A 16,692-nucleotide genomic window follows, 5' to 3' on the forward strand; every position below is an offset into this window, starting at 1 on the left:
TTGGGTAAACTTTTTAGTACAGTCCTGATGGCTGCAATGCCACAGTATAATTACCGCTGGAGGAGGGGGTTCTCTGGATAGCGTCCCTTTTAGTGGGTAGAACCAAATCACTCTTATATCCTCACCAGTGTGCGGAGTCCTCAATGCTGAGTAGTAGGGCTGTGTTACCAATTGGCAAGTTGTTCACCTATTCCTTTTGGCGCAGTTCGTATAAGTCCACTAAAGATCCGGATATGATAAGTGTAGCGCCCAGTTGATGAGGGTGATCCAGAAATCAAAACATCTGACGCGTTTCGCTGCAGAACCTGCAGCTTTCTCAGACAGGGTTATCCGCTGATGCATTTGAAGATGCGATCCGGACCATTTGTCCAGCAGATCCCACTGAAAAGTTCTTGCGTGGAATCTGCCGAATGGAATCGCTTCGTAAGAAGCCACCATTTTTCCCAGGACCCTTGTGCATTGATGCACTGACACTTGGCCTGGTTTTAGGAGGTTCCTGACTAGGTCGGATAACTCCCTGGCTTTCTCCTCCGGGAGAAACACCTTTTTCTGTACTGTGTCCAGAATCATCCCTAGGAACAGCAGACGTGTCGTCGGAATCAGCTGCGATTTTGGAATATTTAGAATCCACCCGTGCTGTCGTAGTACTACTTGAGATAGTGCTACTCCGACCTCTAACTGTTCTCTGGACCTTGCCCTTATCAGGAGATCGTCCAAGTAAGGGATAGTTAAGACGCCTTTTCTTCGAAGAAGAATCATCATTTCGGCCATTACCTTGGTAAAGACCCGGGGTGCCGTGGACAATCCAAACGGCAGCGTCTGAAACTGATAGTGACAGTTCTGTACCACAATCCTGAGGTACCCTTGGTGAGAAGGGCAAATTGGGACATGGAGGTAAGCATCCTTGATGTCCAGAGACACCATATAGTCCCCTTCTTCCAGGTTCGCTATCACTGCTCTGAGTGACTCCATCTTGAATTTGAACCTTTGTATGTAAGTGTTCAAGGATTTCAGATTTAAAATAGGTCTCACCGAGCCGTCCGGCTTCGGTACCACAAACAGCGTGGAATAATACCCCTTTCCCTGTTGTAGGAGGGGTACCTTGATTATCACCTGCTGGGAATACAGCTTGTGAATGGCTTCCAATACCGCCTCCCTGTCGGAGGGAGACGTTGGTAAAGCAGACTTCAGGAACCGGCGAGGGGGAGACGTCTCGAATTCCAATTTGTACCCCTGAGATACTACCTGCAGGATCCAGGGGTCCACTTGCGAGTGAGCCCACTGCGCGCTGAAATTCTTGAGACGGGCCCCCACCGTGCCTGAGTCCGCTTGTAAGTCCCCAGCGTCATGCTGAGGACTTGGCAGAAGCGGGGGAGGGCTTCTGTTCCTGGGAAGAGGCTGCCTGCTTCAGTCTTTTTCCCCTTCCTCTGCCCCGGGGCAGATATGAGTGGCCTTTTGCCCGCTTGCCCTTATGGGGACGAAAGGACTGAGCCTGAAAAGACGGTGTCTTTTTCTGCTGAGAGGTGACCTGGGGTAAAAAGGTGGATTTCCCAGCCGTTGCCGTGGCCACCAGGTCCGATAGACCGACCTCAAATAACTCCTCCCCTTTATACGGCAATACTTCCATATGCCGTTTGGAATCCGCATCACCTGACCACTGTCGCGTCCATAACCCTCTTCTGGCAGAAATGGACAGCGCACTTACTCTTGATGCCAGACTGCAAATATCCCTCTGTGCATCTCGCATATATAGAAATGCATCCTTTAAATGCTCTATAGTCAATAATATACTGTCCCTGTCCAGGGTATCAATATTTTCAGTCAGGGAATCCGACCAAGCCACCCCAGCACTGCACATCCAGGCTGAGGCGATTGCTGGTCGCAGTATAATACCAGTATGTGTGTATATACTTTTTAGGATATTTTCCAGCTTCCTATCAGCTGGTTCCTTGAGGGCGGCCGTATCAGGAGACGGTAACGCCACTTGTTTTGATAAGCGTGTGAGCGCCTTATCTACCCTAGGGGGTGTTTCCCAACGCGCCCTAACCTCTGGCGGGAAAGGGTATAATGCCAATAATTTTTTAGAAATTAGCAGTTTTTTATCGGGGGAAACCCACGCTTCATCACACACCTCATTTAATTCATCTGATTCAGGAAAAACTACGGGTAGTTTTTTCACACCCCACATAATGCCCTTTTTTGTGGTACTTGTAGTATCAGAAATGTTCAAAACCTCCTTCATTGCCGTGATCATGTAACGTGTGGCCCTACTGGAAAATACGTTTGTTTCCTCACCGTCGACACTGGAGTCAGTGTCCGTGTCTGGGTCTGTGTCGACCATCTGAGGTAACGGGCGCTTTAGAGCCCCTGACGGTGTTTGAGACGCCTGTACAGGTAATAACTGATTTGCCGGCTGTCTCATGTCATCAACAGTCTTTTGTAAAGTGCTGACACTATCACGTAATTCCTTCCATAAGACCATCCAGTCAGGTGTCGACTCCCTAGGGGGTGACATCACTATTACAGGCAATTGCTCCGCCTCCATACCATTTTCCTCCTCATACATGTCGACACAACGTACCGACACACAGCACACACACAGGGAATGCTCTGATAGAGGACAGGACCCCACTAGCCCTTTGGGGAGACAGAGGGAGAGTTTGCCAGCACACACCAGAGCGCTATATATATATATACAGGGATAACCTTATATAAGTGTTTTTCCCTTATATAGCTGCTGTATAGATTTATCTGCCAAATTAGTGCCCCCCCTCTCTTGTTTTACCCTGTTTCTGTAGTGCAGGACTGCAGGGGAGAGTCAGGGAGCTTCCCTCCAACGGAGCTGTGAGGAAAAATGGCGCCAGTGTGCTGAGGAGATAGGCTCCGCCCCCTTCTCGGCGGCCTTTCTCCCGCTTTTTTAAGGAAAAATTGGCAGGGGTTAAATGCATCCATATAGCCCAGGAGCTATATGTGATGTATTTTTTGCCATATAAGGTGTTTTTATTGCGTCTCAGGGCGCCCCCCCCCCCCCAGCGCCCTGCACCCTCAGTGACCGGAGTGTGAAGTGTGCTGAGAGCAATGGCGCACAGCTGCGGTGCTGTGCGCTACCTTATTGAAGACAGGACGTCTTCTGCCGCCGATTTTCCGGACCTCTTCAGTCTTCTGGCTCTGTAAGGGGGCCGGCGGCGCGGCTCTGGGACCCATCCATGGCTGGGCCTGTGATCGTCCCTCTGGAGCTAATGTCCAGTAGCCTAAGAAGCCCAATCCACTCTGCACGCAGGTGAGTTCGCTTCTTCTCCCCTAAGTCCCTCGGTGCAGTGAACCTGTTGCCAGCAGGATTCACTGAAAATAAAAAACCTATACTTAAACTTTTTTACTAAGCAGCTCAGGAGAGCCACCTAGTGAGCACCCTTCTCGTTCGGGCACAAAAATCTAACTGAGGCTTGGAGGAGGGTCATAGGGGGAGGAGCCAGTGCACACCAGGTAGTCCTAAAGCTTTTACTTTTGTGCCCAGTCTCCTGCGGAGCCGCTATTCCCCATGGTCCTTTCGGAGTCCCCAGCATCCACTAGGACGTCAGAGAAATGATAGTTAGGAGCTGACTGGCTGGTGCGTTATCACCTTGCACTTATCACTGGTTTATCCCTTCTCCAGGATTAATACATCTGCCCCATTGTGTGGCCAGGATCTGATAAGTCAGCTCTTCAGGCCGACATATCCGCTGGGACACATTGGGGTTGATTCAGACCTGATTGCTGCTGTGCGTTTTCGCACAGCAGCGATCAGGTCTGAACTGGGCATGCGCTGGCGCATGCCAGACAGCCAACGGCTGTCTCAGCCCTGCGATCGCCTCTGCCTGAGTAATAGGCAAAGGCGGTCACTGGGCGTAAGGGGGCGGGCCGGCGCCATTTAGGTGGCATGGTCCAGGCAACGCAGGCATGCCCGGGCGATGGGGGGGGGCGGGGGCAGGCCGCAGCGTCTGCGTGATATCACACACAGCCGCTGCAACCCAAGCAGCGGCGAGATGCTCCCTGCCAGCGTGCAGAAGCTGCGCTGGCTGGGAGCTACTTTTCCAGCACAAAAGCATCGCCGCTGTGCAATGCTTTTGTACTGGTGCAACGGGGCAGGGACTGACATGCGGGGCGGACTAGCCCTGTGCTGGGCGTCCCCCCACATGTCAGGGAAGCTGATTGTAGATGTGCTAAATTTAAGACACCTACGATCAGGTCTGAATTTGCTCCATTGTCCCAATGTGTACCCAGCTTAGCTTTAGACTGTATCATAAAGTGTTACTTCCAGTTATTTCTATAACACACCTTTCTCCAAAATGTCCTTTTCCTGTAATTCTAGTAAATGGATTTGCATTTCTCTGGAAACTAACAACACAGAGTAGACTATATAAAGTGGCATACTGGAGAAAGGTGGAAGCAGAGTGCAGCAGCATATAGTGCCCACGCTTGTCCTACATACATTTCCCTGCGAGACTAGCGCTGTAAACACTGCTAAACCCCACAGGGACAGTGCTGATACACACCGGCCTCCGAGGCCCCAGCTTCCCTCAGTAAACTATCCGCCTGCAACTGGAAGCGTTGGCGTATTCCCTGTAAATCCCTGTCTTCCCACATCGCCGCCATCTTGGAGAGACAGTTTCCCGGATGTGACGCCACTGACACTGGTTGCTATGGAGGCGGCGGGGCTATGGGCCGCTCTGTGTGACTGACAGCGGGACTGCGAGTGAGGGGGCGGCGCCTAGTGTGTCATGCTGCTGCCGCTGCCTCCGCCTCCGCCGCTGCCTCCGCTCCTGCCCTAGGTCTAGATTCTCTTCGTGCAGAGGACCTTTCCCCTGTCCTAGTTGTCTCTCTGTAATGTAGTAATAATCAGTGCACAGCACAGAAACCAGCTGTTTGGCCACACATGCAGATCCGGATTAAGGCTTCGGGGGGCCCGGGGTACTTAAAACAAGGGGGCCCTAAGGGCTAACATTATATATATATATATATATATATATATATATATATATATATATATATATTATATATAGTCAGCAGGTTTCTTATAAATAAGAAAAGGGCGGCACTCCAATAAACATGTGAAGAAAAAATTCTTTAGTAGATACTCATCTGTGTCAACGTTTCAAGGCTCGCAGGCCTTTTCGTCAGGACGCATATAACAGTGTCAAGTGAATACAGAGCAAAGCTTGACACTTGACACTGTTATATGCGTCCTGACGAAAAGGCCTGCAAGCCTTGAAACGTTGACACAGATGAGTATCTACTAAAGAATTTTTTCTTCACATGTTTATTGGAGTGCCGCCCTTTTCTTATTTATAAGAAACCCGCTGACTGTCTATTTGTTGGGAGGGCACCCTGCTTTTGCCTATCTCATCCGGAGTGCCAAGCCATTGCTATATTATATATATATATATATATATATATATATATATATATATATGCAAACAAAAATGAGGCGGCACTTGGAGACTGACGTAGATGGTGAAAAGTTGTATTAAACAGACAGGTTAACGTTTCGGGGACGTGCTCCCCTTCTGAGGAAGGGGAGCACGTCCCCGAAACGTTAACCTGTCTGTTTAATACAACTTTTCACCATCTACGTCAGTCTCCAAGTGCCGCCTCATTTTTGTTTGCATCAGTATTGTGGGTTAGTCCCCAGGGATGAAGGCACAGGAGCAAGGTCTTTATTTGCCACTTGTGGAGTGCCGGAGGTTCTACGTTGGATATATATATATATATATAAATAATTTCCAGCAAACACAGTAACTTTTCCGGTGCCCTCCTAGACCCGCACAGCAACGGGTCAAACATACAACGGTGTCGGCAGCACTCAGGTAATAATGACGTGCATCAGCAGGTTAGCGATAACGTTTCGAAGTTTATTAACTTCGTCCTCAGGACCTGAGGACGAAACGTTGTTATCGCTAACCTGCTGTTACACTTCATTATTACCTGAGTGCCGCCGACACCGTTGTGTATATACACACACACACACACACACACACACACACACACAATAGCTTGGCACTCAGGACAAAACTGCAAAATGTAGGGTTCCTTCTCAAAGAAATTAATAATCACCAGTATGTTACGTATAAGAATGAGGCGACACTCCAGGGTAAGTCAAGAATCCTGTGTATTAAAAATTCAGCATAATTCCAAACATGTCAACGTTTCAAGGTCCGCAGACCTTTTTGTCAGGACGTACAGCAAAGTCACTTTATATAAATACGCGGGCACACTATATATATATATATACACAAACACATATACATATATAAACATATATATAATATATATATAATACATATATATATATAATATGTACATATATATGTACCCATAACATTAACTTAAATTTTAATAACAAAAAAAAGGTAATGCAGCCTGTCTTACTTTTGCACTGCTGTGCTGATGGGAGACAGACTGTGATGAGTGACAGACACACACAGAACAGGAGGAGAGCATGTTCCTCTCTCCTCCGCCAGTTATTACAACAATCTCCAGTCCACGGTAGCGGGTCCACTCGTTCCGAGGCTCTGCATGCCCGGGATCCCGCCTCCTTCCTCCCCTGCAGCCAGCGCTCCAACCAGTCACGGAGCCGCAGGCTGCAGATTCACTTATCATTGGACAGCAGTGCCGTCATTCGGCTCGGCTGCAAACTAAAAGTCTCGGTAATAGAGATCCGATCTGCGATGGGTGGCGGGGGGCACTCATACAGCGTGGGGCCCAGGGGTACTTATCCCCGGAGCCCCCCCTTACTCCGGCTCTGCACACATGAGATTATTGGAAAATAAAACCAGCCATAATTTCTTCCCTGTAAACCAGAGTAGTTAACATTTATGTTTCTCTTACGTTCTAGAGGATGCTGGGGTCCACATTAGTACCATGGGGTATAAATGGGTCCACTAGGAGCCATTGGCACTTCGAAAGTTTGAGAGTGTAGGCTGGCTCCTCCCTCTATGCCCCTCCTACCAGACTCAGTTTAGAAAATGTGCCCGGAGGAGCCGGCCCCTCTGTTGGTTCCCACAAACGTGCTCTTGCCCAGATTATGCAAGATGACACGGATACCGATTCTGACATGGCACACCGTGATGGGAAAGTGCTCAGGGGGGCCGCATCTCTTGCTAAAGGGGTGCAGTTGATGATAGAGGCTATCAGGGATGTGTTGAATATGGCTGATACAACACCTGAGCAGGTTGAGGAGGTTTACTTCACTGACAATAAGAAAGCCTCGCTAACCTTCCCTGCGTCCAAGGAATTAAATGCTATTTTTGAAAAAGCGTGGGAAAACCCGGAGAAAAAATTCTAGATCCCTAGAAGGGTTCTGGTTGCTTTCCCCTTCCCTGAGGAGGATAGAAAGAAATGGGAAAACCCACCCATAGTGGACGCGTCTGTATCCAGACTCTCGAAAAAGGTGGTTTTACCTGTCCCAGGATCTACCGCCTTAAAGGAGCCGGCTGATCGCAAAATTGATACTACGCTCAAATCCATATACACGGCTTCAGGGGCGATACTACGTCCTACTATTGCCTGTGCATGGATTTCCAAAGCCATAGTAAAGTGGTCAGGCACGTTACTTGAAGATTTGGATACAATGGATAATAGTGACGTTGAATTGTTTTTACGTAATATTCAGGATTCTGCAGGATTTATGGTAGAATCCATGAAAGACCTGGGTTCAATGGCTGCAGGAATATCTTCCATGTCGGTCTCAGCTCGTCGAGGACTGTGGCTGCGCCAGTGGCCTTTCGACGCGGAATCCAGGAGAGGTGTGGAGACCCTTCCCTACGCAGGTCAGGCTCTCTTTGGGGATCTTTGGATGCGTGGATCTCCATGGCTATAGCGGGTAAGTCACCTTTTCTCCCTTCAGCTGCACCTGCTACAAAGAAACCGTTTTCTGCAGCTGCACCACAGTCCTTTCGGGTTACTAAAACAAGAAAGGCCAAACCGTACAACACCTTCTTTAGAGGAGGTCGACCATAATCCAAGAAACCTGCTGCTGCGGGTTCCCAGGAACAGAAGCCTGCTTCGGATACGCCAAAGTCCTCAGCATGACGGGGGACCGCGCGGCCCAGAGTTAGGGCCGGTGGGGGAGAGGCTCAGACATTTCAGTCACGTCTGGGGGTCGGCAATCTTCATTCCGGAAGTAGACAACTGGGAAGCGGACTTCCTCAGCAGACACGATCTGCATCCAGGAGAGAGGGGCCTCCATCCGGAGGTGTTCACTGAGGTGACAAATCTTTGGGGTGTACCTCAAATAGACATGATGGCCTCTTGTTTCAACAAGAAGCTTCGGCTGTATTTTTCCAGGTCGAGGGACCCGCAAGCCATGGCGTTGGACGCCCTAGTGACTCCATGGGTGTTCAAGTCGGTATACGTGTTTCCTCCACTTCCACTCATTCCAAGGGTTCTAAAACTCATAAGGAGAACAAGAGTTCAGGCAATCCTCATTGCTCCAGACTGGCCAAGAAGGGCTTGGAACGCGGATCTTCTGGTCTACTGCTAGAAGAGCAGAGGCCTCTTCCTCTTCGGGAGGACCTGCTACAGCAGGGGCCGCTCGCTTATCAAGACTTACCGCGGCTACGTTTGACGGCATGGAGGGTCAATGCCGGATATTAGCTTGGAAGGGCATTCCGAACAGGGTTATTCCTACCCTGATACAGGCTAGGAAAGGAGTAACGTCAAAGCATTACCATCGCATTTGGAAAAAATATGTGTCTTGGTGTGAATCCAAGAAGTTTCCTACGGTGGAGTTTAAACTTGGACGATTTCTCCTCTTCCTCCAAGCAGGTGTGGATATGGGCCTGAGATTAGGTTCCGTAAAGGTCAAGATTTCGGCCCTATCCTTTTTCTTCCAGAAACAGTTGGCTGCCCTCCCTGAGGTTCAGACCTTTTTGAAGGGAGTTCTGCACAGACAGCCTCCCTTTGTGCTGCCTACGGTGCCCTGGGATCTTAACGTGTGTCATGGCGCCGCGGTCTTCATACTTACCTCTCCGGGCGCGCTGGGTCTCCGAGCGGCCGTCCTCGCTGGCGGGTCTCGGCGTCCGGCGCTCCGTCTAGCAGGCCTCCACGTCAGACGTCCTCGGGAGCTGCGGGTGACGTCATCGGCCCGTCCGCCAATCAGGCCCTGGCGGGAAGTTTAAATTCAGACGCCGGGCAGTGCTCCGGCGCCTGAGTATCATCGTTCAACTGTACCTGTGATCTCCAGTGCTCCGTGCCTCCAAGCACCTCCGTGCCTCCAGCACATCAGTGCCTCCAAGCAACTCCGTGCCTCCAAGCACCTCCGTGCCTCCAGCACCTCCGTTCCTCCAAGCACCTCCGTGCCTCCAGCACATCTGTGCCTCCAAGCACCTCCGTGCCTCCAAGCACCTCCGTGCCTCCAAGCACCTCCGTGCCTCCAAGCACCTCCGTGCATCCAAGCACCTCCGTGCCTCCAGCACCTCCGTGCCTCCATCACATCCGTGCCTCCAGCACATTCGTACCTCCAAGCACCTCCGTGCCTCCAAGCACCTCCGTGCCTCCAGCACCTCCATGCCTCTAGCACATCCGTACCTCCGTGCCTCCAAGCACCTCCGTGATTTACCAGCACCTGTCAAGTTCTCTCTTTCAGGAGACCTTCAGCGTCCGCACGTGCCTCCTGTCCGCCGATCAGATCCTGCATGAGGAAGACTTACATCCGGCCATCTCTGCTGCGGCCCAGTTGCGGTTCCACTTCCCGGTCATCGGAAGAAACCCTGAGTCCACAACCTCCTCAAACCAGGTCAGTGATAGTATACTCAGGCCACATGGACCCGGGGAATCGGAACACGGACTCAAGTGCCATCCAGGACCTGGCTTCCCGTGTACAAAGTCAGGAAGCGGCACAAGGTCAGGTGATGCAGTACCTCCAGGAGTTGTCCGGACGTCTGGATCAGATTCAGGCGTCTCTAGCCTCAGTAATTCCGGCACCAGTTCCGGTAGCTGCACCACTTGCCACCTCCAGCAATGTCCAACCATCGGCCGGTGCCACTCCGCGCCTTCAGCTGCCTACGCCATCCCGTTACAATGGGAATCCTAAGAATTGTCGTGGTTTCTTAAACCAATGCGAGGTACATTTCGAGCTACTAGCTCACAACTTTCCTACAGACCGGTCCAAGGTAGCATATATTATTTCTCTGCTGGAAGGATCTGCCTTGGACTGGGTGTCTCCATTATGGGAACGTTCTGATTCACTGGTTTCCAATTACTCCGAATTCATCACGTCTTTTCGACAAATTTTTGACGAGCCCGGCAGGATGACCTCGGCCTCTTCTGACTTACTCCGCATCCGTCAAGGCTCCCGATCCGTGGATCAGTATGTGGTTCATTTCCAAACCATTGCCTCTGAACTTCGTTGGAATAATGAGGCTCTGAGAGCTGCTTTCTGGAACGGTCTTTCTGATCGCCTGAAGGACGAGTTGGTCACTCGAGAGCTTCCGGATTCTTTAGAGGAATTGATCTCCCTCTGTGTCAAGATAGATCTCCGGATGCAGGAACGTGGAGGAGAACGTAGTCGATCGGATCGTTCTAGGTTCCGGCTTCCTCCTGCAAGGCAAGCGGTGGGTCCAAGTCCAGACGAACCCATGCAGATTAACCGATCCCGATTGTCCCCGGAGGAGCGGCAACGTCGTCATGAGGGTAAGCTCTGCCTGTACTGCGGAGCTGCGGGTCACTTCATCAAGTCCTGCAAATCCCGTCCGGGAAACGAGAAGGCCTAGCTTGTTCCGGAGGAGTCAAGTTGGGGGTTACGACCAAATCTTCTCCCACTTCGGACTGTTTGCTTCCTGTAACGTTAATCACCAAGGCCACTTCCAAGCCTTTTGAAGCCCTGTTGGACTCTGGAGCTGCGGGGAATTTCGTTTCTTCCCTCTGTGTTCAAAGCCTGAATTTGGAAGTACGGTCCATCGAACGGCCTATTTCCTTGACAGCCATCAATGGTACTAGGATATCCAAGGGTATCATAACAGAACGCACGGTTTCAGTTAAACTACAGGTCGGGGCTCTACATCAAGAATACTTGGAGTTCCTGGTGATCCCGGAAATGCATCACGATCTGGTTCTCGGAATACCTTGGCTCAAAAGTCACAATCCCCATATCGATTGGAAGACCGCACAGATTCGGTCTTGGGGTTCTTTTTGTCACGTTAACTGTCTCACCCCTGTTTGTCCGCTTCGTGTTTCTTCTAAGGCGGAGGAGGAACCTATTCCAGAGGCATACCAAGAATTTAGAGATGTGTTTTCGGAACAAGCAGCCGATCAGTTACCACCCCATAGAGCTTGGGATTGCCCCATTGACCTTATCCCTGGAAAAATGCCGCCTCGGGGTCGCATTTATCCTCTGTCCCTCCCAGAGACACAGGCTATGTCTGACTATATCAAAACCAATCTTCACAAGGGATTCATCCGCCCCTCTACTTCCCCGGCTGGAGCGGGCTTTTTCTTCGTGAAAAAAAAGGACGGAGGGTTAAGACCATGTATCGACTACCGCGGCTTAAATGATATTACCATCAAAAATAAATACCCCTTGCCTCTAATCACAGAGTTATTTGATAGAGTTCGTGGTGCCCATGTTTTTTCCCAGCTCGATTTGAGGGGGGCCTATAACCTTATACGCATCAGAGAGGGAGATGAATGGAAGACCGCCTTCAATACCCGGGATGGGCATTATGAGTACCTGGTGATGCCGTTCGGTCTTAGCAATGCTCCTGCAGTCTTCCAGGGATTCGTCAACTAAATATTCCGAGACATGTTATATCTAAGCGTCGTGGTGTATTTGGATGACATCCTGATTTTTTCAAAAGACCTTGCTGAACACAGATTACAAGTCAAAGAGGTACTCCGCCATCTACGTGAGAATCATCTCTATGCCAAGATGTCCAAGTGTACCTTTGAAGTAACATCAATACCGTTCCTCGGTTATATTATCTCGGGGAAGGAGCTTCGCATGGATCCGGAGAAACTCTCTGCCATTCGGGACTGGGCACAGCCACTCTCCTTGAAAGCAATACAAAGGTTCCTGGGTTTTGCGAACTATTATAGAAAGTTCATTAGAGGTTTCTCCACCATTGTTGCACCCATTACCGCCCTAACGAGAAAGGGTTCCAACCCGGGGTTGTGGCCTCCCGAAGCCATAGAGGCCTTTTCCCACTTGAAATCAGCTTTTATGTCCGCTCCAGTACTCCAACAACCAAATTTCGAGGAACCTTTCTTCCTAGAAGTCGACGCATCCTCGGTCGGAGTTGGGGCCGTTCTCTCTCAGTATGCCTCTGATAAGAAATTACATCCGTGCGGCTTTCACTCTCGTAAATTCTCTCCAGCTGAACGGAATTACACTATTGGAGACCAGGAACTCTTGGCGATTAAATCTGCCTTGGAAGAGTGGAGATATCTCTTAGAGGGGGCCAAACATGTGACTACCATTTACACTGATCACAAAAATTTGTTGTATATCAAAACCGCACAGTGCTTGAATCCTCGCCAAGCTAGATGGGCACTCTTCTTCACTCGATTTTCTTTCATTATCAAATACCGAGCCGGGACTTTCAATACCAAAGCGGATGCACTGTCCCGTTCACAAACTCCCACTGATGATGAGGAGTCCTTTGAACGGAGTTTAATTCTAAATCCAATTTCTGTCTCTGCTGCCTCGACTACTCCAGGTCCTCTTCCTGGAAGAATGTCTGTACCGGTCAAATTCCGGTCGAGGATACTTCAGTGGGCCCATATCTCCAAATTCTCCGGTCATCCCGGCGCCCAGAAGATGTACAAGTTTCTGCAAAGATCTTACTGGTGGGACTCCATGAGGAAGGATGTACAGGATTACGTTAATTCCTGTCCCCAGTGTACACAGCATAAATCTTCCCGTTTACCTCCTGCTGGGTTGCTTCGTCCTCTGTCCATTCCTATGAAACCCTGGACTCATATTTCCATGGACTTCATCACTGACTTGCCCCATTCCAAGGGTTGCAACACCGTTTGGGTAATCGTCGACCGTTTTTCGAAGATGGCACACTTCGTTCCTTTGACTGGTCTACCAACAGCCCCGAAACTAGCTCTACTGTTCATCCAAGAACATTTTCGGTTGCATGGGTTGCCACAGGAAATAGTCTCTGATCGTGGGGTACAGTTCACCGCAAGGTTTTGGAAAGCCCTCTGTTCGACTCTACAGATTAAACTTAAGTTTTCCTCCGCTAATCATCCCCAAACGAATGGACAAACGGAACGAGTCAATCAAGATCTAGAGACTTTCCTCCGTCTTTATCTCTCCCCTTCACAGGACAACTGGGTGGAGTTGTTACCTTGGGCAGAGTTTGCCCATAATCATTCGTTTCATTCTTCCACTGGTGAATCTCCATTTTTCATCAACTATGGGTTCCATCCAAGTGTTCCAGAATTACTAAGCCTTCCGATGGAAGAGGTTCCAGCCGTAACGTCCACTCTACTACACTTCAGACAAATTTAGAGTAAGGTTCATGCTAATCTTAAGAAGGTTTCAGTCCGGTACAAGTTCTTTGCGGATAAGAAACGGCGAGCCGCTCCACAATACAAGGTTGGCGACAGGGTATGGCTGTCCACACGTAATCTCCGGTTGAAGGTGCCCACCATGAAGTTTGCTCCAAGATTCATCGGTCCTTACCCTGTGCTACAAGTCCTGATCCTGTGGTCTGCAAGCTGGGTTTACCTTCGCACCTACGTATACCGAACGCCTTCCATGTTTCTCTTCTTCGTCCTCTCGTCCTTAATCGTTTCCATTCAAAGACCTCTAGCCCCACCTCAGTGGAGACTGAAACAGGAACAGACTTCGAGATCAAAAATATTCTAGACTCGCGTTACCTTCACAAGAATCTGCAATATCTGGTGGAATGGAAAGGATATGGTCCTGAGGAGAGAAGTTGGATAAAGGCTTCTGAGGTCTCGGCTCCTCGACTAGTCCGGATCTTCCATGCTAGACATCCTACGAAGCCGGGAAAGTGTCCAGGGGCCACTCCTAGAGGAGGGGGTACTGTCACGGCGCCGCGGTCTTCATACTTACCTCTCCGGGGGCGCTGGGTCTCTGTGCGGCCGTCCTCGCTGGCGGGTCTCGGCGTCCGGCGCTCCGTCTAGCAGGCCTCCACGTCAGACGTCCTCGGGAGCTGCGGGTGACGTCATCGGCCCGTCCTCCAATCAGGCCCTGGCGGGAAGTTTAAATTCAGACGCCGGGCAGTGCTCCGGCGCCTGAGTATCATCGTTCAACTGTACCTGTGATCTCCAGTGCTCCGTGCCTCCAAGCACCTCCGTGCCTCCAGCACATCAGTGCCTCCAAGCACCTCCGTGCCTCCAGCACCTCCGTGCCTCCAAGCACCTCCGTGCCTCCAAGCACCTCCGTGCCTCCAGCACATCTGTGCCTCCAAGCACCTCTGTGCCTCCAAGCACCTCCGTGCCTCCAAGCACCTCAGTGCCTCCAGCACATCCGTGCCTCCAAGCACCTCCGTGCCTCCAAGCACCTCCGTGCCTCCAGCACCTCCGTGCCTCCAGCACATCCGTGCCTCCAAGCACCTCCGTGCCTCCAGCACATCCGTGCCTCCAAGCACCTCCGTGCCTCCAGCACATTCGTGCCTCCAAGCACCTCCGTGCCTCCAAGCACCTCCGTGCCTCCAAGCACCTCCGTGCCTCCAGCACCTCCGTGCCTCCAGCACCTCCGTGCCTCCAAGCACCTCCGTGCCTCCAAGCACCTCCGTGATTTACCAGCAGCTGTCAAGTTCTCTCTTTCAGGAGACCTTCAGCGTCCGCACGTGCCTCCTGTCCGCCGATCAGATCCTGCAGGAGGAAGACTTACATCCGGCCATCTCTGCTGCGGCCCAGTTGCGGTTTCACTTCCCGGTCATCGGAAGAAACCCCGAGTCCACAACCTCCTCAAACCAGGTCAGTGATAACGTGGTGTAGCAGTTCCTCCAGTTGGACTGGTTTGAGCCTCTTCAGGAGGTTGAGGTCAAGTTTCTCACGTGGAAGGCTGTCACTTGGTTGGTCTTGGCTTCTGCTAGACGTGTGTCGGAGTTGGGGGCTTTGTCATGTAAAAGCCAATACTTGATCTTCCATGAAGATAGAGCTGAGCTCTGGACACGTCCGCAGTTCCTTCCGAAGGTTGTGTCGGCATTTCATATCAACCAACCTATTGTGGTGCCAGTAGCAACTGACTCCTCAGTTTCATCAAAGTCCTTGGATGTTGTAAGGGCTCTGAAAATCTATGTGAAGAGGGCTGCTCGTCTCAGAAAATTGGACTCTCTGTTTGTCCTGTATGATCCCAAGAAATTTGGGTGTCCTGCTTCTAAGCAGACAATCTCTCGCTGGATCAGGTTCACTATCCAGCATGCGTATTCTACGGCAGGATTGCCGTGTCCTACGTCTCTTAAGGCCCACTCTACTCGTAAGGTGGGCTCTTCCGGGGCGGCTGCCCGGGTGGTCTCAGCTTTACAGCTTTGCTGAGCGGCTACTTGGTCTGTGTCGAACACGTTTGCAAAGTTCTACAAGTTCGATACTTTGGCTGCTGAGGACCTCAAGTTTGGTCAATCAGTTCTGCAGGAGCCTACGCGCTCTGCCTCCCGTTTTGGGAGCTTTGGTACATCCCCATGGTACTAATGTGGACCCCAGCATCCTCTAGGACGTAAGAGAAAATAGGATTTTAATTACCTACCGGTAAATCCTTTTCTCGTAGTCCGTAGAGGATGCTGGGTGCCCGCCCAACGCTTTGTGATCCTGCAGTGGTTACTTAGTTCAGTACTGCTTAGTTCTTGGTTAATTACTGTTTTGTTACTTGGTAAGTAATGTTGTTCAGCTGTTGCTGATGTTTCAAGCTAGTTAGTTTGGTTTGTCTTGTGTGTGAGCTGGTGTGAATCCTTCTCTCGAAGATGTCCGTCTCCTCGGGCACAGTTTCTGGACTGCATCTGGTGAGAGGGGCATAGAGGGAGAAGCCAGCCCACACTCTCAGACTCTTGGGGTGCCAGTGGCTCCTGGTGGACCTGTGTATACCCCATGGTACTAATGTGGACCCAGCATCCTCTACGGACTACGAGAAAAGGATTTACCGGTAGTTAATTAAAATCCTATTTCTCATACGTCCTAGAGGATGCTGGGGACGACATCAAGACCATGGGGTATAGACGGGATCCGCAGGAGACATGGGCACTCTAAAGACTTTTCATTGGGTGTGAACTGGCTCCTCCCTCTATGCCCCTCCTCCAGACCTCAGTTTTAGAAATGTGCCCAGGTCGATTGGATGCACTCTGAGGAGCTCTACTGAGTTTCTCTGAAAAGACTTATGTTAGGTTTTTTATTTTCAGGGAGATCTGGTGGCATCAGACTCCCTGCTTCGTGGGACTGAGGGGGCAGAAGCAGGACCAACTTCCTCAGAGTTTCATGGCTCTGTTTCTGGCTGACAGGACACCATTAGCTCCTGAAGGGAACTGAACGCTAGCCGTGTCTAGATACTCACTCCCACAGCACACCGTCACCCCCCTCACAGAGCCAGAAGTCAGAAGACAGGTGAGTATGAGAAGAATGATCTTCAATCAAGTAAGTGACGGCTGAGGTGCGGCGCGGCTGGCGGGAGAGCAGCGCGCCATTGCTGCCCACACACACAGTCACTGCAGGATGCAGGGCGCGGGGGGGGGGGGCCTGGGCAGCAAG

At 50.8% G+C, this 16,692-nt stretch overlaps 1 protein-coding gene across 1 annotated transcript in view; it reads right to left on the bottom strand.

Annotated features, from left to right (window-relative positions):
- Positions 1 to 4,691, bottom strand: part of TMEM128 (transmembrane protein 128) — a 31,936-nt gene extending 27,245 nt beyond the window's left edge. The window contains exon 1 of the mRNA XM_063923207.1: positions 4,533 to 4,691. Within this exon, the coding sequence (XP_063779277.1) occupies positions 4,533 to 4,632 (100 nt within the window). The 5' untranslated portion in view covers positions 4,633 to 4,691. The remainder of the gene's footprint in view (positions 1 to 4,532) is intronic.
- Between the last annotated feature and the right edge of the window lie 12,001 nt (positions 4,692 to 16,692).

Source organism: Pseudophryne corroboree, chromosome 1 (assembly GCF_028390025.1).
Source record: "Pseudophryne corroboree isolate aPseCor3 chromosome 1, aPseCor3.hap2, whole genome shotgun sequence".
Classification (NCBI taxonomy): Eukaryota; Metazoa; Chordata; class Amphibia; order Anura; family Myobatrachidae; genus Pseudophryne; species Pseudophryne corroboree.